The following is a 24,189-nucleotide window of genomic DNA, read 5'->3' as shown; positions in this document are numbered from 1 at the left end:
AGCTGTACAATGCTTTAAAAATTATAAAAATTTATAAAAAAACATTTATTTGACAAATTATTGCAAATTTTTTTCATTTACATCCAAAACACTAAATTCGGATCACACCTTAAGAAGTGCTGCACATTCAGTGCAACGGCATTTGAAATGGTGGACATCCGTCCTATGCTTCTGCGCCAATTTTGCACCACTTCCGGATCCAAAAAGAACATTTTCTCTACTTTTTTGGCGATGCTTTTTTTGCTGGGTAGTTATATTTTTAATTGGAAATATTTTTTTATGTAATTAAAATGGTATGGTGCCCCACATAACTATATTTTAATTAAAATAGTAAAAAAAATTCTAAGCACATTCTTCATAGATTTAATTTTTTAATTGGTTGAAAAGTTAATTTTTTAATTCATTACGTTGAACTCCAATCAATATTTGCACACAGAGAAGGAATATGATCACCTCAAACTTGTTTTAAGAGCAAAAGCTATTTTTGTATGGTGACCATGTAACATGTTTGTCACTAAAATGTTATTTTCTCGTCAAATATAACCTACTGCCGAAATCAGATACATGATTTCCGATAAAATACCATGGCTGCGAAAACCATGTTACATGGTCACCACCCAAAAATAACATTTTCTCTTAAAACATGTTTGAGGTGATCATATTCCTTCTCTGGGTATGCATTGGCAATATATTGGTTATATTTTTTTTCTGTGTATTTAGAAAATTTTGTAAAATCGTCGGCGAGGGCTAAAATCAGTGGTGAATATATTTTAGTTTAATGTGATAATTCGAAGATGAAAATAAGGTCTTTGGAAGTCATTTGCCATTGATATAAAATAAATTCGAATTACTCTCAATTGCGAAATGCTTTAAAAATTATTATAATTCTAACAACTCATCTACAATAATACAATGTAGAGAATCAATTCTTTGAATTTTGAAATAATAAAACTATAATAGCTTGTAACACTTATTGTACTTATAATTCAAAGAATTGATTCTGAAATCATTTAAACTTTTTTTCTGTACAATATAATATATATCTTAAAAATCAATAGAAAACAAGAATTTAATTTTATATTTCTATACAAATTTTTTCAAAATTTTATTTCTATAGAAAATTTTCTTAAAATTTTATTTCTATAGAAAATGTTCTCAAAGTTGTATTTCAACTCATCTACTATAATACAATGTAGAGAATCAATTCTTTGAATTTTGAAATAATAAAATTACAATTGCGTGTAACACTTATTGTAGTTATAATTCAAAGAATTGATTCTGAAATCAATTCTAAAAACTTTTTTCTGTACAATATAATGTATATTAAAATTAAGTAGAAAAAAGAATTTAATTACAAATTATCTAAAACTTATTTAAATAAAATTTCTGTATACAATGTATCAACCCTTTACAAATGCTTTTATTTGTTTCTTCTTTTCAGCTGCTAAACTATTGGCGAACTGTTTACTAGCCTCAGCTTTATAGTCGGCTAAATTGTATTGTGTGGCCTGTAAATGGAATTAAAATAGCCAGGTAAGTGAAAACAGTTTTTTTTTTTGTACTGAAAACAGCAACTTACGTTGAGTGCATCTTGAATTTCAATGTGAGCCAGTCGACGAAGTCCTCGGAAATTACGCCCAAGAATACGTCCAAAATCGTAACGTGATATTCTAAAAGGTTCTGTAGTTGTTTTGATTTCCGAACTATCATTGGGATCTTCAGTGCTGGATTTCTGTTGAATAAGAAAAAATGAACAAATCGGGAAAATACAATCTAAAATAATTGATGAAATAATATGAGCCACCTGATGCATGTTTTAGGATTGTCAACTTGTATGAAGTTCCACATGTAATTGTTCTTGTCCACTAGCATGGTTAGCATGCCCGCCTTGCAGACACAAGGTTGTGGGTTCGATTCCTGCTTCGACCGAACACCAAAAAGTTTTTCAGTGGTGGATTATCCCACCTCAGTAATGCTGATGACATTTCTGATTGTTTCAAAGCTTCTCTAAGTGGTTTCACTGCAATGTGGAACGCCGTTCGGACTCAGCTATAAAAAGGAGGTCCCTTATCATTGAGCTTAACATGGAATTCTGCAGCACTCAGTGATAAGAGAGAAGTTCACCACAGTGGTATCACAATGGACTGAATAGTCGTAGAGTCTGATACATCCGGCTGCCACAAAACCTTCCTAACCTTTTCCACTAGATTTCACCTATGAGGACTTTATCAGATTCTGGATTTATAAGAACCATTTTTGTTTGAGTTTTAGAGGAATCATTAACATCTCTTGTAAGTGTGCAAGAAAATTATAAAATAACGTCTTGATTTGAAATCTTAAATCTGTAGAAGTAAAATCTGGAAATTTTACATTGAGTTTCAAGCAATTTTCATGATCAGTGCGCCTTCTACACCCTCAAGAAGTGAAGTCGGTCTATATGGAGGCATTACATAATGGACCGATAAAAACTTAATCCGATACACGTTTATGTGAGCCTAAAATACCAGAATATTTACAATTCCAGGCAAATCAAATAAAAACTACGGTTTCTAGAAACCCAAGGAGTTAAATCGGGAGATCGTTCTTATGGGGGCTATACCAAAATATGGACCGATACTCACCATTTCGGCACACTTCTTTATGGTCCTAAAATACCTCTAGATTTCCAATCTCAGACAAATTGGATAAAAATTAAGGTTTCTATAAGCCCAAGATCCCAAATCGGGAGCTCGTTTTATATGGGGACCATACCAAAACATGGACCGATACTCACAATTTTTGGTACACGTATTTGTGGTCCTACAATATCTCTAGATTTTCAATTTCAGATAAATTGAATAAAATCAGCGGTTTCTATAAGGCCAAGAAGTAAAATCGGGAGATCTATAGGGGGCTATACTAAAATATGGACCGATACTCAAGATTTTTGGCACACGTATTTGTGGTTCTACAACACCTCAAGATTTCCAATTTATGGTAAATTGAATAAAAGCTGCGGTTTCTATAAGCCCAAGAAGAAAAATCGGGATATCGGTCTATATGGGGGCTATACCAAAACATGGACCGATATTCACCATTTTTGGCACACCTCTTTATGGTCCTAAAATACCTCTAGATTTCAAATTTCAGGCAAATTGGATAAAAACTACGATTTCTATAAGCCCAAGGGAAGTCGGTTTATATGGGGACTATATCAAAACCGGGACCGATATAGCCCATCTTCGAACTTGACCTGCCTGCAGACAAAAGACGAGTTTGTGCAAACTTTCAGCACGATTGCTTCATTATTGAAGACTGTAGCGTAATTACAACAGACAGGCAGACGGACATCGTTATATCGTCTTAGAATTTCTCCCTGATCAAGAATATATATACTTTATACAATCGGAAATCGATATTTCGATGTGTTATGTAGCATACAACGTTCTAGGAATTCCTAATAGTGGCAAGTCTGCTCTGAACCAATATGTAGTGGCACGCATCTGGTATCCGGCCTCTGCTCGTCGGCTATCGGTGGGGTTCAAACTTAACTACCAGGTTCAGTATGTGCCAAAAAAACCACAGAATAACTATTACTTAAAATATGCGTGCGATAAAATAAGATGGATAGGATAGAAAGAATCGGGAAAAAATTAAGAAAACTCGATGCTAAGCAGATGTGTGGATGTTGACATCTGATATTACCCCTCCCAACCTTGACCATGAGCCGTATGCAATGAATTTATACATGGTCCCAAACAACCTTCAACCCATCTCCCAGTTAGGAAATCAAAAAAATATATATTTAGTGCTCCATAATTATTTATTCAACCGAATAATTCATAGAAAACATTTCATCTTAAAATCAAGGCAACTTGCAAAGGAATTCAATTAATATTTCGAAATAATCCAAAAGCATTTAATACGAAACGAAATTAAAAAAAAAAACTGAATTATACCAATACAAAATTTCCTTAACACTAATCAATATATTCCCAATATTCTATTTTATCCCAAAAAAATGCAAATACAAAGCAAATAAAAAAAGAATAATACACTATTGATATGCAGAGATCGGTTATTTCACGAGTAATTACAGAAACAAAATAGCTGAAAAAGAATATATCCAGTTCGGATATCACGGTATATATATAAATATGTATATGTATATGAGTGGTTAAATATATTTGTACCGCGAAAAGTCCAATAATATTCAAAGATAAACCGAAATCATTTTTAATAACGAAAAAAAAGTAAATTAAACCAAAACCAGATTTAAATTAATTTTTAACTTTTACTTTTACTAATTTTTAGGTCTTCCGAAATTTAAAATAATAAAAAAACGAAAAAATCAAGTTTAAGCAAAATATAAAATTATTTTTTTTTCCAACCCGATAGGATTCGATAGCAAAACCCTCTCTCACACACTAGGGCTTAGGATCAAGATATTGAATCTCAATTTTCAAGATACGCGTTCTTTTAAATTTTCGAATCATAAAAAAACGAGAAAATCCGAAAATTAAAGAAAATTAATTTTCACTCAACTGAGCCGGGATTCGATAGTGTGGCTTTATACGTCCATACAACAACAACAATACAAGATACACTTTACATATAATCAAAATCAAAACTTTGTCACCATTATCGAGATCTTATATCAATCACTGCTATTTTTACTTTAAAAATCATATAAAACAATTTTTAATAAGATAAAAATGCGTTCTTTGCACAAAAGGAAAAAAATCACATCACCCAAACCGGGCTCGAACCTACGACCTCACGATTGCAAGCCGCGAGTCTTACCACTAGGCTAACTAATGACTTATGGGTGGTTGGCCAAATGCACAATTATAATGAGTGGCAAATACTGTTTTTAATTACACTAAAATATATATTCACCACACCATCATAAAAGTCAATAATAAATAATATTTGATTTTATAAAAATAACAAAAAAGTATTAATTTTATTAATTAACAAAAAAAACATAATAAAAAAAAATAAAACCAAGAGGAAATTAAAAATAAGGAAATTGAAAATAAAAAAAAATTAAATGACCGAAAGCGGGCTCGATCCCCCAACCTTATGGTTGGAAGTCGTGAGTGCTCTCACTGGGCTATCAACGGATTTTTTGTTCTTTGCCAAACTAACTATGTCAGCATTGGGGTGACTTTTGATCGTGGTTACATGTAAAAAGATATTCACCTACACACCAAACATCAATATTAGGAGAAAATTCCCCTTCTTGGTGACTTTGCAAAATAATGATTTTTGTTGCAAAACTAAAACCAGTGTTTTGATGGTTGGTAATGCCGGGAATAAGTATAGGAAAAGGAAATAAATGACTTACTACTTATTGGTTCCAACGATGAAGGATCCTTCATGGGATATCCGGTAAATCACTAAATTTTTGAATTTGGTTTATATTGGTGTTGTTGGTGTCGTAAATGTTGAAATATAATTGTATTTAATTGTCTTTGTGGTTTTTGGTTGATTTAAATAATCAATTTACGACCGATTTTCACTCGCATACATACGAAACCGAAACGATTTAACAACACGATATCTGCATATTTACAAAACTTTAACTAAAAAAAATTAAAAACTAACTACTTTTAAACTAAGAACTTTTCCGGATTCAATTCAAATTTAATGTCTTTGTTTTACTTTAAACCGGACAGCAAAAACTATAAAAACTGTAGCGAACACTTTTCTTTTCACACAATCACTCCACAATATTCGTGGTTCGATCTGGACCAGCCAAAAAATCTATGGTATCCTCAGGAGAAAATAATAAAGATCATATAGGGGTCAATTCGGAAAATGTTGCGGGTTTTTCGCTGAGGGTTGCCCGTACCCATGCAGAGTGCTTCCAAGTCGGATATGCCCAAGGAAAATTCAAAAAATAGGATGCCTAAAACACAAACAAGGTTTCCAAAAATAAGCATCGATGCTTGGATGGGACGAAACCAATACATGTATATTACCTTTTAGCGAAATAAAACAGCTTATGGTTTTCCTGCGCTCCTGGTATGGAAAAATGGTAAACCCGGTAAAATCAGGATAATTTTGTCCTGGCCCAAATCACAGGCGGGTGAAATGACTATTGGAGGCCAAAATACAGGAGAAATGCCACCGAATATCCTCTGGGAAAAATCCAAAAAACCAAGGAATGACCACAAATAGAAGAAATTTCGTCCAAATCCAATTTATCTCGTCCTAATTAATAACATACAAGTTTTCAATCCAAAGAACAAAGCACAGTCAATTCTTTTATTTTCATACTTACAAAATGAAAAGACAAATTTTTAGTTCAGGATACAAAAAGTTTAAATGTTCGCGGCGCTGTCCGATTTCAAATTGAACAATTGACGAGATAAACTGAGAATTTGGGCAAAAGAACTCCTATTTATAGCAAGAGAACGCAATGGAAAGCCAGCGTTAGTAGGCTGGATTTTTCCAAAAAAAATGTTGGAAAATTCCTGCTATTTCGAAAATGGCATGAACACTCACAAACCCAAAAAAAAGAAAAACATATTCAAGAAACGCGATCAATAAATCAAGCTAGCAATTCTAGCGTTATCAATAGAGGGAATCACAATGAAAATAGTCAAGTCGTCCTTCAAGCTTTCGATAGCCCAGTGGACAACACCTTCGACTATGGTCACACACGCCCAGGTTCGGATCCTGGCAAAAACTCATTTTAGGATACTATTTTTTTATTTTATTTTATTTTATTTTATTTTATTTTATTTTACTTTATTTCCCCGAAAATATACTTAATTTACATTTATCTCATTCTGTAACACTACCTTCAACCTGCGTCTACCATATCGTAGACTAAGTTTTAAGTACTATTCAAATCCAAGCTTTATTTATGAAATCATAAAACCAATATTATAACCAAATTATTCGAATTACATGAAAGTGTAACAAAATGAATCCAAGTGCTACAAGCGACCCTACAATTCCCCCCCGCTAAAATCAGGTTTGGGGATCCGGAGGAGACACAAAGCTGATCCCGCTTGTAGCAAGAGGGATCAAATGAATCCAAAATTAAAACTATTGCCTTATATCTTTTGCATGATAAATACCAATTGCACGACCGTTCAAGTCTTCTAACTCATAGTAAACGTTGCCAATTTTCTTCCTTATTCTGGCCTTCAGGAAAGGTGGAGCCAATTTTGCATTATACCCCTTTTCAAAGTTGCTTTGTTTGAAATTCCTCCTATATACCTCCTGACCTTCTACGTAATTCACCACTCTGGAACGCAAGTTATACTGCCTCTCGTTTTGCTCCTGCCTTTTTGCCATATTCCTAGAGGCATTCTTTCTAACAATATCCAAAGTATCATCCCTATCATAGCGAACACCACGATCCTCTAGCATTTCAAGCCTTCGCAAAAGGGAGTATGTCTTACCATTTGTGATCATATTCTGACCAAAAGCCATATAATATGGTGAGCTACCAATGGATGTGTGAAACGAAGATCGCAGAGAACAACTGATGCTGCTAAGGTATTCATCCCAAGAGCTATGGTCGTGCTTAAGGTAGGATCTAATCGCAGCTAGTACTGAACGATTCACTCTCTCCGAAGCATTAGCTTGGGGCGAATGCACCGCAGTACAAACATGATTGACACCATACGTTCCCATTAACTTCGCAAACTGAGAAGATTTAAATTGTGACCCGTTGTCGGATACAACAGTTTCGGGGGTACCAAAAGTGTGAAACAGTTCTTGCTCCATATATTTAACGACAACATCCGCAGTGAACTTCTTCACAGGCTTCAGAAAACAAAATTTACTGAAATGATCGACAACAATAAAAATTCCAATATTCCCTGCCTTGGAACGTGGGTAAGGACCGAGGAAATCAACGTATAATTTTTGGAAAAATCTGAATGTCTCGCTAGTCTTTCCCATGGGTGGTCGCATAGTAAAATTGGGATGTTTCGTACTCTGGCAAATCTCACACGAGTTAATGTACTCGCGAACATCGTTCACCAGATTAGGCCAAAAATAAAAACGACGAATCCTCTCCAAGGTCTTGTTTATACCGCAGTGGGACGAAAGTGGACTATCATGTGCCTTCCTAAGAAGCTCCAAAACTAACTCTTTGGGAACCCATAGTTTCCAAGCGAAATCATCTCGCAATTGATCTCCGGTGCAGTGTTCTGTCCGTCTGTAAAGAAAGCCATCGACTATCTTTAAATCTGGCGTCTTGTCAATTGTCTTACCAACTCTTTCTAGTAAATCCAAATATTGTTGGCTTTTGAAATGTTCGGAATTCAAATCCACGAAAGCTCCAGTCCTGTCTACATCGGACAATTCGAATATCTCGAGTTCGGACAAATCCTCACAGTTAGTACGCGAAAGTGCATCAGGAACTATATTTCTCGAACCTTTACGGTGTTCAATCTTAAACTTAAACCCTTGAAGCTTTAATGCCCATCGTGCCAACCTTGAATTGAGATCTGTTTGGGACATGAGCCACTTCAGTGAAGCGTGATCGGTCACTATAGTAAACTCATGTCCTTCCACATAAGCTCTAAATTTTTTTATGCTTAGCACAGCAGCTAAACATTCCTGTTCGGTGACTGTATATTTGCGTTGGGCTTGGTTCAGTTTCTTTGACATAAAGGCAATAGGAACTTCATCACCCTCCGCTGATTTTTGCACCAAAACGCCTCCTATACCAGTACTGCTAGCATCGCAATGAATATAAAATGGTTGCGAAAAATCTGGACTATGCAGCACTGGAGCGGTTGACATTATGGACTTTAATTCTTCAAAAGCTTTTTGAGCTTCTTCATTCCATACAAATTTCCTGTTAGCCTTTTGTAAATCCGTTAAAGGACTAGTAACCGACGCGTAATTCCTGATAAACTTTCGGTACCAACCGGACATACCCAAAAATCGTCTGAGTTGCTTAACAGACCGAGGTGTCGGGAAATCAACAATCTCTGAAACTTTCTCTGGATCTGTCTGAATAACCCCATGACCAATAAGGTGACCAAGATAACGAACTTCAGGAACACAAAATTTCGACTTTTCAATATTAATTGTCAACCCTGCACTTTTGATCTGTTGCGAGATAATTAGCAAAACCTCTAAATGACGATCGAAAGAATCGGATACTATCAACAAATCGTCCAGATAGACAAACACCTCCGTTCGCAAATTCGCCGGTACCACCTTGTCCATCAGCCGTGACATGGTCTGAGGAGCATTGCATAAGCCAAAAGGCATAACTTTAAATTGATACAAGGGGCGGCCAGGAACGGTAAATGCTGTCTTATCTTTCGACGATTTGTTAAGAGGAATTTGCCAGAAGGCGTCTTTAAGGTCCAAGCTCGTTATGTACTCAGCACGAGGAAGTCGACTCAAAATGCCGTCAATATTGGGCAAAGGATAAGCATCCTTGACGGTAACTGAATTTACTTTCCGGCTGTCCAAACAGAGTCGAACTTTCCCCGGCTTGCGTACTAGAACCATGGGAGAAGACCACGCGCTATCTGACTCCTCTATGATGTCCATTGCTAGCATCCGATCAATCTCGTCATAAATTAGTTTCTCCATAGCAGGCGAAACGGGAAAATGGCGTTGCTTGATCGGCGTAGCATTACCTACATCAATCGTGTGAGAAATAACAGAGGTACGACCAAGTCCTTGCCTCGCAAACGATGGTATCATATCAACCACAGCCTGTAAACGACGTTTATCTAAATCTGACAATGGCTGTTGAATAGAAATCTCAGAAACCTGATTTGGACTAGGTCGCAAAACTAAAGAAGATAGTAAATCGGGCGGCAATAAATTAAACATTTTCCAGAAATCCATACCTAAATATAGATTTTGAGACAAATCCGGTACAATATAAAGGGAAATAGCTTTCGAAACCCCTTTAAATTCAATATCAGTATCCACTTTGCCCAGAACAGTAATACCCTTACCATCTGCGGTATGAACAAACGTCCTAAATCTCCTAAAAACCCGTTTAGAATCCAAAAATTCTTTAGCAGCATCAGATCCCAAACAGCTTACAGTTGCACCCGTGTCCAATAAACCACTAATAGTCCTACCAAAAAGTACAACAGGAGCATATGGCCTAACATCATCGTGTTTATCAGAACCAACAGACAGAAGTTCCCTACGCGTATGTTTAATAACATTCCAGAAATCACGCATACGCTCCGTAGAACGAGATTGCTTTTTAGTGAGTGGTGAACTGTTAAAAATCTCAGCCCGTTTAGCCTCATACTCAGCTAAACGTACATGGAAAGGCTTAAAGTAAGTCGGTGGATGTTTCCCAACTTCACCCCTTTTAGGTGAAAATCGATTAAAATTGGTCAAATCAGAAGAAACATAATCGCTATTAACTTGATTATTAGCATCAGTTAAAATAGAATTTGTCGATATAATTGGTTTTAAAATTTTTACTGGGGAAATAGAAATCGGAAAATCAGTTCCAGTATTCGGTCGTATAATTGGATCTTCAACATAAAAAGATTTTAATCGGTGTTCGTGCTCGATGATTTCGTCAGTTTGCGTGCACTTTTCAGCGCACTGGGCTGGCCGTTTTTTGGATTACAGGTGGAACAATTAGGTTTATAAATATTTGGAGCACCACATCCAAAGCAAAATATAGACCGATCTTCCAGACAATCCTGGTAACGGTGGCCACTCTTACGGCAATTCCAACAAACTAATGAAATAGCGGATATCTCATCATAATCCTCTAAAGAATCATCTGAATCTGCCAATAATTCATGAACGTTCTTACGAAAATTTGTCGGTTTTGATGGAAAATGTCTCTTCCTAATATCCTGCAAAAAAAATTCTCTACGACAGCATATATCCCTCAAATGCGCTATGGAATCAATCCGAACGTTGAGTATCTCATGCTGAATTTCCGGTAAAAGATTTCGCCTAAGAATTTCGATAAGAACCTTCTCGTCTAAAGGCTGAGACAACCTGTCACTAATATTGACAATGGCCTCGTAGAACGAATCGAAATTCTCATTCGACATTTGCTTCCTATCCCGAATCAGCTCTGTCCAATCAACATCAGTACGAGAGTCTTTATATTGGGTTTTCAAAGCCGAACATAAACTAGACCAACGAATAGTTGAGACAGATTTGTGGTATCTCCAGTACCACTCGCTAGCCTTTGCCTCAAATAATGTAGAAATATGTTGACAAAGCAATTCGAAATTTCCTCCAAGGGTTTCCCTAGTCAAAGCCTCTACTCTATAGAGAAAATTTTCAATAGACATCCCATTTCGGTCACCAGAAAACTTGAGTTTCCAGTTACTAATAATGTGACCAACTTTATCAGGCCGAATAGACGAAGCTAAACTCGGGGTATTAGAAACATTTGAGCCGGCCAGATTTCGAGCTGGCAAATTTGACGACCGGTTCGTATCATTCGGTATTCCTAACAATTGTTCCAAAGTTTGAACTGACAAAGGATCTGCTGGAGAAGTATTAATAGGCCGAGAATTCGACGCTACAGGTGACGAAATTTGATTTGTGTGAGGGGGTTGATTAAATCGACTTAAACTGGACTGAATGCTTGAATCAATCATTCTAGCTAATTGTTCTGTAATTCGGTTCATCATCTCTTCCTGTTGAGCATTGACTGCAGCAGAAATCATGCTACGAATATTATCCTGATCAACTGTACGATTCATCACCGGAGACTGAGTGTCCCCCACGCCTAATGTTTCCTGGACAACAGATCTCTCTTGACCCTGATTTTGTGACGACGGTGAAGTTTCGCCAGCAGCCTGTAAACCTACACGACTGGTATCGAAATCTAAAGCTCTCTGCGATTGAAGACGAGTCATCATAGGCGAAGGTTGGTTAGCTACAGTTATTATCACACCACAGGAAGGGCAATTTTTATTTTTCTTAATATATTTAGCAAGACACGACTTGTGAAAAGTATGTGAACAAGATGAAGCAATGCCATAAAGTGGACTAGTAATCAAATGATTACAAAGTGGACATTCAGATCCAGTAGGCAATGACAAATTTTCCGTATCTTGCGACATTCCCAAAAGAAACAAAATAAAACCTTAAAAAAAAATAAATCCGGAACAAAATATAACTACAAAATAACCTAAATTTCAAATTTCAAATTCCACAAAAAAAAATTAAAATCCCAACAAAATTCTTATAAACACCTAATAATAATAACTAACATTAGCAGTGAGTGGTGAAATAAATACGGTAGATACTCGACAGAAAAAAACTGAACAATATCATAAAATTTGAAATCCATCACTGGTGATGGGTTGAGAATTATTTTGCATCGAAAATTCCTTAAAAATAGAAGAAAATTAAAAGAAAAGCCATAGACGGTACTAAATTGAAAAAAATAAATCCAATTAAGTAATTTCCTGTCTTGCTTAGAAAAGTATTAGAAGAGAATCATGTTTCCTAAAACTACGTAAACGGTTTGCTACTAGCTTAATGTATCCAATAACAAAAATCCTGAAAACTAGCTCTTTTAAAAAACAGAAAACCAAAAACGATGAGGGTACTATAAATGTTATCACAAACGAAGACGGTTTGCCATTAGCCATATATAATCCAATAACAACTATTCCAGAATTCGTCAATGAAAAGATCTATAACACAAAAATATAGAGTATAAGATATATTAGATCGGTTTGGGCACAAACCCTAAAAAGTTACAAGCCAAAAATTACGACAATCTATCACTCCTATACAAATGGTGAAAAAAATAGTTAAAAAGAAAAATAGAATGAAAGGAAAAAAAATCTAGGTGAAGCCAAACGAAATATTTTGAATTATTCAAAGATGGAAAAAAATAATTAAAAAAATTTAAAACTGTGTTGGCCACACTTGTTGGGCGCCATAAATAATAAATTATCTGTAGCATACAACGTTCTAGGAATTCCTAATAGTGGCAAGTCTGCTCTGAACCAATATGTAGTGGCACGCATCTGGTATCCGGCCTCTGCTCGTCGGCTATCGGTGGGGTTCAAACTTAACTACCAGGTTCAGTATGTGCCAAAAAAACCACAGAATAACTATTACTTAAAATATGCGTGCGATAAAATAAGATGGATAGGATAGAAAGAATCGGGAAAAAATTAAGAAAACTCGATGCTAAGCAGATGTGTGGATGTTGACATCTGATATTACCCCTCCCAACCTTGACCATGAGCCGTATGCAATGAATTTATACATGGTCCCAAACAACCTTCAACCCATCTCCCAGTTAGGAAATCAAAAAAATATATATTTAGTGCTCCATAATTATTTATTCAACCGAATAATTCATAGAAAACATTTCATCTTAAAATCAAGGCAACTTGCAAAGGAATTCAATTAATATTTCGAAATAATCCAAAAGCATTTAATACGAAACGAAATTAAAAAAAAAAACTGAATTATACCAATACAAAATTTCCTTAACACTAATCAATATATTCCCAATATTCTATTTTATCCCAAAAAAATGCAAATACAAAGCAAATAAAAAAAGAATAATACACTATTGATATGCAGAGATCGGTTATTTCACGAGTAATTACAGAAACAAAATAGCTGAAAAAGAATATATCCAGTTCGGATATCACGGTATATATATAAATATGTATATGTATATGAGTGGTTAAATATATTTGTACCGCGAAAAGTCCAATAATATTCAAAGATAAACCGAAATCATTTTTAATAACGAAAAAAAAGTAAATTAAACCAAAACCAGATTTAAATTAATTTTTAACTTTTACTTTTACTAATTTTTAGGTCTTCCGAAATTTAAAATAATAAAAAAACGAAAAAATCAAGTTTAAGCAAAATATAAAATTATTTTTTTTTCCAACCCGATAGGATTCGATAGCAAAACCCTCTCTCACACACTAGGGCTTAGGATCAAGATATTGAATCTCAATTTTCAAGATACGCGTTCTTTTAAATTTTCGAATCATAAAAAAACGAGAAAATCCGAAAATTAAAGAAAATTAATTTTCACTCAACTGAGCCGGGATTCGATAGTGTGGCTTTATACGTCCATACAACAACAACAATACAAGATACACTTTACATATAATCAAAATCAAAACTTTGTCACCATTATCGAGATCTTATATCAATCACTGCTATTTTTACTTTAAAAATCATATAAAACAATTTTTAATAAGATAAAAATGCGTTCTTTGCACAAAAGGAAAAAAATCACATCACCCAAACCGGGCTCGAACCTACGACCTCACGATTGCAAGCCGCGAGTCTTACCACTAGGCTAACTAATGACTTATGGGTGGTTGGCCAAATGCACAATTATAATGAGTGGCAAATACTGTTTTTAATTACACTAAAATATATATTCACCACACCATCATAAAAGTCAATAATAAATAATATTTGATTTTATAAAAATAACAAAAAAGTATTAATTTTATTAATTAACAAAAAAAACATAATAAAAAAAAATAAAACCAAGAGGAAATTAAAAATAAGGAAATTGAAAATAAAAAAAAATTAAATGACCGAAAGCGGGCTCGATCCCCCAACCTTATGGTTGGAAGTCGTGAGTGCTCTCACTGGGCTATCAACGGATTTTTTGTTCTTTGCCAAACTAACTATGTCAGCATTGGGGTGACTTTTGATCGTGGTTACATGTAAAAAGATATTCACCTACACACCAAACATCAATATTAGGAGAAAATTCCCCTTCTTGGTGACTTTGCAAAATAATGATTTTTGTTGCAAAACTAAAACCAGTGTTTTGATGGTTGGTAATGCCGGGAATAAGTATAGGAAAAGGAAATAAATGACTTACTACTTATTGGTTCCAACGATGAAGGATCCTTCATGGGATATCCGGTAAATCACTAAATTTTTGAATTTGGTTTATATTGGTGTTGTTGGTGTCGTAAATGTTGAAATATAATTGTATTTAATTGTCTTTGTGGTTTTTGGTTGATTTAAATAATCAATTTACGACCGATTTTCACTCGCATACATACGAAACCGAAACGATTTAACAACACGATATCTGCATATTTACAAAACTTTAACTAAAAAAAATTAAAAACTAACTACTTTTAAACTAAGAACTTTTCCGGATTCAATTCAAATTTAATGTCTTTGTTTTACTTTAAACCGGACAGCAAAAACTATAAAAACTGTAGCGAACACTTTTCTTTTCACACAATCACTCCACAATATTCGTGGTTCGATCTGGACCAGCCAAAAAATCTATGGTATCCTCAGGAGAAAATAATAAAGATCATATAGGGGTCAATTCGGAAAATGTTGCGGGTTTTTCGCTGAGGGTTGCCCGTACCCATGCAGAGTGCTTCCAAGTCGGATATGCCCAAGGAAAATTCAAAAAATAGGATGCCTAAAACACAAACAAGGTTTCCAAAAATAAGCATCGATGCTTGGATGGGACGAAACCAATACATGTATATTACCTTTTAGCGAAATAAAACAGCTTATGGTTTTCCTGCGCTCCTGGTATGGAAAAATGGTAAACCCGGTAAAATCAGGATAATTTTGTCCTGGCCCAAATCACAGGCGGGTGAAATGACTATTGGAGGCCAAAATACAGGAGAAATGCCACCGAATATCCTCTGGGAAAAATCCAAAAAACCAAGGAATGACCACAAATAGAAGAAATTTCGTCCAAATCCAATTTATCTCGTCCTAATTAATAACATACAAGTTTTCAATCCAAAGAACAAAGCACAGTCAATTCTTTTATTTTCATACTTACAAAATGAAAAGACAAATTTTTAGTTCAGGATACAAAAAGTTTAAATGTTCGCGGCGCTGTCCGATTTCAAATTGAACAATTGACGAGATAAACTGAGAATTTGGGCAAAAGAACTCCTATTTATAGCAAGAGAACGCAATGGAAAGCCAGCGTTAGTAGGCTGGATTTTTCCAAAAAAAATGTTGGAAAATTCCTGCTATTTCGAAAATGGCATGAACACTCACAAACCCAAAAAAAAGAAAAACATATTCAAGAAACGCGATCAATAAATCAAGCTAGCAATTCTAGCGTTATCAATAGAGGGAATCACAATGAAAATAGTCAAGTCGTCCTTCAAGCTTTCGATAGCCCAGTGGACAACACCTTCGACTATGGTCACACACGCCCAGGTTCGGATCCTGGCAAAAACTCATTTTAGGATACTATTTTTTTATTTTATTTTATTTTATTTTATTTTATTTTATTTTACTTTATTTCCCCGAAAATATACTTAATTTACATTTATCTCATTCTGTAACACTACCTTCAACCTGCGTCTACCATATCGTAGACTAAGTTTTAAGTACTATTCAAATCCAAGCTTTATTTATGAAATCATAAAACCAATATTATAACCAAATTATTCGAATTACATGAAAGTGTAACAAAATGAATCCAAGTGCTACAAGCGACCCTACAGTTACAAACGAAATGATAAACTTATTATACCCCCGTCACCATTCTATGGTGGTGGGTATAAAAAAAACAAGTATATACGACCATAAGTTCGGCCAGACCGAATTTTATTTACCCTCCACCATGGATTGCGTAGAAACTTCTACGAAAGACTGTCATCCACAATCGAATTACTTGGCTTGTGGTATCTTAATACTTCTTAACATCGTTTTCTAAATTGTGAGTTAGTCTATATTAGACAAAAAAGATATGTATAGGTAAGTCTACAAATAATTACGAATCGATATGGACTTTTGCTCGGTAAGTAGAGAGCCAGAAGTGAAATGTGGGGGTCGCTTATATAGGGGCTATATACAATTTTGTGTGATTGGGAATCGATTTATCTGAGGGCTATATATAACTATAGACCGATATGGTCCTAGTTAGGCATGGTTGTTAACGGCCATATACTAGCACAATGTACCAAATTTCCACTGACTCGGGCGAAATTGTTGACATGGACAAATCTGGGGATCGGTTTATATGGGTGCTATATATATAATTATGGACCGATTTCGACCAATTTTTGCATGGGTGTTTGAGGCCATATATTAACACCACGTACCAAATTCGAACTGAATCAGATGAATTTTGGTCTTCCAAGAGGCTCCGGAGATCAAATCTTGTGATGGGTTTATATGGGGACTATATATAATTATTGACCGATGACCATGCAATTTTTGCATGGTCATTAGAGACCATATACTAACACCATGTACCAAATTTCAGCCGGATCGGATGAAATTTACTTCTCTCAGAGGCTCTGCAAGCCAAATCGGGGGATCGGTTTATATGGGTGCTATATATAATTATTGGCCGGTGTGGACCAATTTTTACATAGTTATTAGAGACCATATACTTACACCATGTACCAAATTTCAGCCCGATCGCATGAAATTTGCTTCTCTTAGTTGATCCGCAAGCCAAATCTGGGGATCGGTTTATATGGGGACTATATATAATTAAGGACCGATGTGGACCAATTTTTGCATGGTTGTTAGAGACCATATACTAACACCATGTACCAAATTTCGGCCGGATCGGATGAAATTTTCATCTCTTAGTTGATCCGCAAGCCCAATCTGGGGATCGGTTTATATGGGGGCTATATATAATTATGGATCGAAGTGGACCAATTTTTGCATTCTTGTTAGAGACCATTCTTGTTAGAGACCAATTTCAGCCGTATCGGATGAAATTTGCTTCTCTTAGAGGCTCTGCAAGCCAAATCGGGGGATCGGTTTATATGGGGGCTATATATAATTATGGACCAATGTGAACCAATTTTTTGATGGTTGTTAGAGACCATATACCAACACTATTTACCAAATTTCGGCCGGATCGGATGAAATTTGCTTCTCTTATAGGCTCCGCAAGCCAAATCGGGGGATCGGTTTATATGGGGGCTATATATAATTATGGACCAATGTGGACCAATTTTTGCGTGGTTGTTAGAGACCATATACCAACACCATTTACCAAATTTCGGATGAAATTTGCTTCTCGTAGATGATCCGCAAATGATCAGATGATCAAATTGGGGGGTCCGTTTATATGGGGGATATACGTAAAAGTAGACCGATATGGCCCATTTACAATACCATCTGACCTACATCAATAACAACTACTTGTGCCAAATTTCAAGTCGATAGCTTGTTTCGTTCGGAAGTAAGCGTGATTTCAACAGACGGACGGACATGCTCAGATCGACTCAGAATTTCACCACGACCCAGAATATATATACTTTATGGAATCTTAGAGCAATATTTCGATGTGTTACAAACGGAATGACAAAGTTACTATACCCCCATCCTATGGTGGAGGGTATAAAAATCAAATTCAGAAAAATGCATGAAATCTTTATCAGAATTCACAGTACGGTACATTTATAATTTAATGTTGTGAAGTTTACTTTATGCAAATGTTGACCGAGACTGCGCCTCAAATGGAGCAATCAGTTAAAATTTGGTTTTGTGTTTTTGTCTTAAAAAAAAACTTAATGAAATCGTCCTTAGTCATATTTTATATTTCAATGGCTTAAGATCTCATAACAGGTTGGCTGATAGGTCCCCGGTTTGACACATCGATGGCGTCGCTAGTATTAAATGCATATTATTTTTATATGGTACCAACCTTCAAATGATTCGTGTCAAAATTTGACGTCCGTAAGTCAATTAGTTTGTGAGATAGAGCGTCTTTTGTGAAGCAACTTTTGTTATTGTGAAAAAAATGGAAAAAAAGGAATTTCGTTTTTTGATAAAATACTGTTTTCTGAAGGAAAGAAAAGGTGGAAGCAAATACTTGGCTTGATAATGAGTTTCCGGACCCTGCCCAGGGAAATCAACAATAATTGATTGGTATGCAAAATTCAAGCGTGGTGAAATGAGCACGGAGGACGGTGAACGCAGTGGACGCCCGAAAGAGGTGGTTACCGACGAAAACATCAAAAAAATTCACAAAATGATTTTGAATGACCGTAAAATGAAGTTGATCGAGATAGCAAAGGCCTTAAAGATATCAAGGGAACGTGTTGGTCCTATTATTCATCAATATTTGGATATGCGGAAGCTCTGTGCAAAATGGGTGCCGCGCGAGTTCACATTTGACCAAAAACAACAACGTGTTGATGATTCTGAGCGGTGTTTGCAGCTGTTAACTCGTAATACACCCGAGTTTTTCCGTCGATATGTGACAATGGATGAAATATGGCTCCATCACTACACTCCTGAGTCCAATCGACAGTCGGCTGAGTGGACAGCGACCGGTGAACCGTCTCCGAAGCGTGGAAAGACTCAAAAGTCCGCCGGCAAAGTAATGGCATCTGTTTTTTGGGATGCGCATGGAATAATTTTTATCGATTATCTTGAGAAGGGAAAAACCAACAACAGTGACTATTATATGGCGTTATTGGAACGTTTGAAGGTCGAAATCGTGGCAAAACGGCCCCATATGAAGAAGAAAAAAGTTTTGTTCCACCAAGACAACGCACCGTGCCACAAGTCGTTGAGAGCGATGGCAAAAATTAATGAATTGGGCTTCGAATTGTTTCCCCACCCACCGTATTCTCCCGGGAACTTATCAGCCAACCTGTTATATGGAGTGAATTAATTTTAAAGAAAGGCTGCCCACTACAGTAGTTTCTTTTTTTTACATCATCGAAGGCAGTGGAGTGGAATGAGTTAAAAAGGGGTATGTTCAAAATTATCAAAGTTCAGCTGATCTATATGTCAATGATTGTAATGACTCATTTGTCTTACAGCAATTAAATGGTCAACCAAAATTAGTTTTTGAATCTATTACCGGCAGAGATGATGGCTGTTTTGAATTTAGAAACGTTTAGACGAAGTTTGAAATGTGTTGTGTTGCATTAAATCTGACGCATGTGGTTGCGGTGAAATACCGTTGAGGATTTTGAAAGCAGTCTTCCCAATGATAAGGAACCTTGTTTACACTTCAATACACTATTAACTACATCCAATTAAGAAGGTCGGTAGATGAAAAGAGGACCGTACCGTTATTGAGCTTGGACTTAAGTCTTTTGACTGATTTAGTCATAACGTTTTGATTAATAAGTTATATGAAGTATGTGGATTCTCCTCATCAGCATATCGTTTAGTCAAATATTTTCTTGGAGGAAGAAGGCCATAATGGAGTTGACTTTAAGGAGCATCAGTTATTCCGGGGAGTGCCGAAAGGCTCAATTATGGCTTCTATATTCATTTCGTATTATGTGAATGATTTAGTTGACGTCCTGACTGTTACGAGGGGGTACTTGCAAGCAGACGATCTGCAATTGTTTGCCCACAACATCCGCACAGACGATCAAACTTTTAAGGATAGCGGTAATAGATATTTGGCAGCTATAGTGGACTGATGTCGAGCAGACTTTATTGATTTCAATGTATCACAGTCGCGGTCCATGTTTTTTTGGATCAACGGACTCGTCATAGCTGTTCTCGGTGAATAATTTGGTTATTGACAATGTAGCATCATTGGGGGTCTTAGGGTTTTACATTGATAACCATCTCAAGTTTGAAGTACACATAAATAGATTAGTATCGAAAATATTCATGTCTGTTCTGGGTCACACCGCATTGTGCACCACACTATACACTTTCGACACACCACACACAAAGTTAGTTGTTCTGAGTCACACGTGTGAAACTTTTTTCGGGCTTTTAATCGACAAATGTGACAGCTGATTTTTTCTGCAAGCCATATTATTTGCAGACAGAAATTATAAACAAAACATATTTTGCCGGTATAAACATAAAAAATTAAAAGTAAGTGCGTAACTCAAAGCCATAAAATGCCTGCCGGATTTTTGTTAGCAGTGAATATTGTAAGGACAAGAGCAATTTATCAAGAAAAAGGAGACAATTGCGTGATGCTTCAAATCTGTTTTTATTTGTTTTTTTTTTTCTATCTCCTCAATGTTACTCATGAACAAACGATCGCCGTGTCGTTCTCGTTTTTGTTTTTGACGGCGGAGAAGTTTTTATTTTGGTTTTGGTCAAACAGTTTTTAACATCCATACATTAAAGGAAATTTAATTATAGTGGGCATAATTAACTATTCTGTTAAGGTTTTTCTCATTTGTATTGCTTAAATATTTACAATAATATTGCAAACAAATTTTCTATCGTGGCGGCCTCCATGTGCAGAAAGATATTGGCGGCGTTAGTTTTTTTTTTAATTTGCTCAGTGATTTGTGCACCAAGAACACTTTGCAGAATTGAAGATGCCATATTTTTCATGCAATAAATTTGGTAAAATTCACTTTTCTTAGCCGATTGATTTTGTAAAAGTTAAAATTTAATTACCTTATATTTTAAAAAAGACCTTTGATTTGTTTAAGAAAGCGGATAGTATTCACAAAAATCAAAGATAATTTGCTTAAAACTTTTTTGTGTTAACTTTTAAAAATTATGGCAACATTATACTTTCGAACACACTGCAAAATCAGCTGATTAAAACAATCCCAAAATTTATACATCAATCAGAGTAAATTTCGGTTCAAATTTTAGATGGATTTTTAAAAGCGTGGTTTCTGACATATATAAGTGACTTTCCCAATAAAATTTGCAAATATTTATAAAAAACACATTAAAGTTTCAGAATCTGTTATTTATTTGTTATAAAAACTTCCAACTTTGCATACGATGGCTGTACACTAAGCCTACACAAAAGAAATGTTCGTGTACATTTTTCAGGTCTATGACGGTGTATAGTGTTGGCCAGAACACCTTTTAAGTGTGACACCATACGTAACTTGTACATGTGTGTACCAGAACAGACACGATTGTTTTTACTCTACAATACTGGTGTATCTCTTCCACCTGATGTACGAAAAATTGTCTATGATATTATCGCATATATTACATGGCTTAGAGGTCTACTCAAGAGATTGTATTGGTAGTCGTGGCTGATTGAAATTGTGTTTCCACAGAATAATTTGGTTTGAATATAGCCTTCGTCAGAGTGACCATATAAGTTCATATGTCTATCAGTTTATAGTATGTTGTTTGGAGAATCTAGTGAAACTTATATGCTTCTCCTCATGTAAAGGATCGTTAAGTATTAAGTAAATAGACTAACTTATTTATCTTCAAAATTCAAAATTCAGCCCGAACATAGTCACTGCAGGTTCTACAAATGCGACCGTTGTCCGTATCCGCGCTATACAACTGTGGAATACGTTCCTTACGAGAGAAGATATTTTGCACTGACTTGTAATCAATTTCGTAACATCATGTTACAGTTAATTTGAAAAATTATATAATAGTAAACCATACCTTAAATGCTATCACATCCACATTCGCTTCAGTTGTTAGTTTTACGTATTTGGAATAAAAATGAATTATTAGTTAATAAGATGTCATTGTGTTTATGTATTATTAAGTATAGTGTTAAAAATTAGTGAACTTTATAATTGTATAGATCAATTTGGGCTTTTTGATTATTGATTGAAATTAATGATATGAAAATGAAAGGCTTCACGAGAATTAAAATTAATAAACTAAATCTTATCTCAGACTCGGCTTTTTCAATTAAGGAGCCCTAACATATTTGAAAATATTTTCTACGTTGTACAAACCGGAGCTTCAGTAGTTGTTTTTTGTTGTGTAGACCTTGAATCGGCAGGATCCGCAAACTGGCTATTGAACATATTGAATACATCATTTAGCGTATCTCTGGTATCTGTATATTGCTAAAACAATAAAACAAAACAAAAAATACATTATTAAAAAAATCTTTAAAAAAATATCAAAAAAAAAAAAAAATAAACAAATTTTTAATAAGTTTATGTTCCCCCCACCATGGATTGCGTAGCAACTTCTACTGGAGACTGTCATCCACAATCGAATTACTTTGGTTGCGGTAACGCTTGCCGATGACAATGTATCTTAAAACCTCCTAACACCGTCTTCTAAATTATAAGTAAGTCCATACGTGATTAAATACGTATACAATACAGTTTGACAAACTTTTCTAAATTAAATTTTCACAAAATTTTCTATAGAAATGAAATTTAAACAACATTTTCTATAGAAACATAATTTTCACAAATTTTTCTATAGAAATAAACTTTTGACAAAATTTTCTATAGAAATAAAATTTTGACAAAATTTTCTATAGAAATAAAGTTTTGACAAAATGTTCTATAGAAATGAAATTTTAACAAAATTATCTATAGAAATAAAATTTTAACAAAATTTTCTATAGAAATAAAATTTTGACAAAATTTTCTGTAGCAATACAATTTTAACAAAATTTCCTATAGAAATAAAATTTTGACCAAATTTTCTATAGCAATAAAATTTTGACAAAATTTTCTATAAAAATAAAATTTTGGTAGATTATTTTTGGCTTGAGTGGCAACTATGATTATGAACCGATATGGACCAATTTTTGTGGGATTGGGGATCGGCTATATATAACTATAGACCGATATGTTCCAATTTTGGCATGGTTTTTAGCGGCGGAACCGGATCGGATGAATTTTGCTCCTCCAAGAGGCTCCGGAGGTCAAATCTGGAGAACGTTTAATATGGAGGCTATATATAATTATGGACCGATATGGACCAATTCTGACATGGTTGTTAGAGACCATATACTAACACCATCTTCCAAATTTCAACCGGATTGGACGAAATTTGCTTCTCTTAGAAGCTCCGCAAGCCAAATCTGGGGATCGGTTTATATGGGGCTATATATAATTATGAACCTATGTGGACTAATTTTTGCATGGATGTTAGAGACCATATACAAGCACCACGTTCCACATTTGATCCGGATCGGATGAATTTTGCTCCTCCAAGAGGCTCCGCAAGCCAAATTTGGGGATCGGTTTATATGGGGGCTATATATAATTATGAACCTACGTGGGCCAATTTTTGCATGGATGTTAGAGACCATATACAAACAGCACGTTCCACATTTGAACCGGATCGGATGAATGTTGCTCCTCCAAGAGGCTCCGGAGGTCAAATCTGGAGAAGGGTTTATATGGGGGCTATATATAATTATGGACCGATGTGGACCAATTTTCGCATGGTTGTTAGAGACCATATACCAACATCATGCACCAAATTTCAGCCGGATCGGATGAAATTTGCTTCTCTTAGGGGCTCCGCAAGCCAAATCGGGGGAGATCGGTTTATATGGGGGCTATATGTAATTATGGACCGATATGGACCAATTTTTGCACGGTTGTTAGAGACCATATACTA

General features: G+C 35.3%; 1 protein-coding gene and 2 long non-coding RNA genes across 3 annotated transcripts in view; all 3 read right to left on the bottom strand.

The window, feature by feature from the left end:
- Positions 1-1,391: 1,391 nt before the first annotated feature.
- The window catches only part of LOC142228073 (uncharacterized), a 106,244-nt gene continuing 83,446 nt past the window's right edge, over positions 1,392-24,189 (bottom strand). Inside the window, exons 3-5 of the mRNA XM_075298378.1 lie at positions 22,554-22,667; positions 1,580-1,732; positions 1,392-1,508 (exon numbers count right to left, since the gene is read on the bottom strand). Of these exons, the coding sequence (XP_075154493.1) occupies positions 1,401-1,508; positions 1,580-1,732; positions 22,554-22,667 (375 nt within the window). The 3' untranslated portion in view covers positions 1,392-1,400. The remainder of the gene's footprint in view (positions 1,509-1,579; positions 1,733-22,553; positions 22,668-24,189) is intronic.
- On the bottom strand, positions 5,780-6,344 carry LOC142228079 (uncharacterized). The gene is made up of 3 exons (XR_012720062.1): positions 6,269-6,344; positions 5,967-6,198; positions 5,780-5,893 (listed from the first exon to the last, which is right to left on the bottom strand). It is a non-coding gene; the product is annotated as an uncharacterized LOC142228079 (long non-coding RNA).
- LOC142228078 (uncharacterized) lies at positions 15,254-15,818 on the bottom strand. The gene is made up of 3 exons (XR_012720061.1): positions 15,743-15,818; positions 15,441-15,672; positions 15,254-15,367 (listed from the first exon to the last, which is right to left on the bottom strand). It is a non-coding gene; the product is annotated as an uncharacterized LOC142228078 (long non-coding RNA).

The sequence above is a fragment of the Haematobia irritans genome, chromosome 3 (assembly GCF_050003625.1).
Source record: "Haematobia irritans isolate KBUSLIRL chromosome 3, ASM5000362v1, whole genome shotgun sequence".
In the NCBI taxonomy this organism is placed as follows: domain Eukaryota; kingdom Metazoa; phylum Arthropoda; class Insecta; order Diptera; family Muscidae; genus Haematobia; species Haematobia irritans.
Note: the sequence above shows the minus strand (reverse complement) of the source record. Positions and strands in the feature narration are given on the sequence as shown.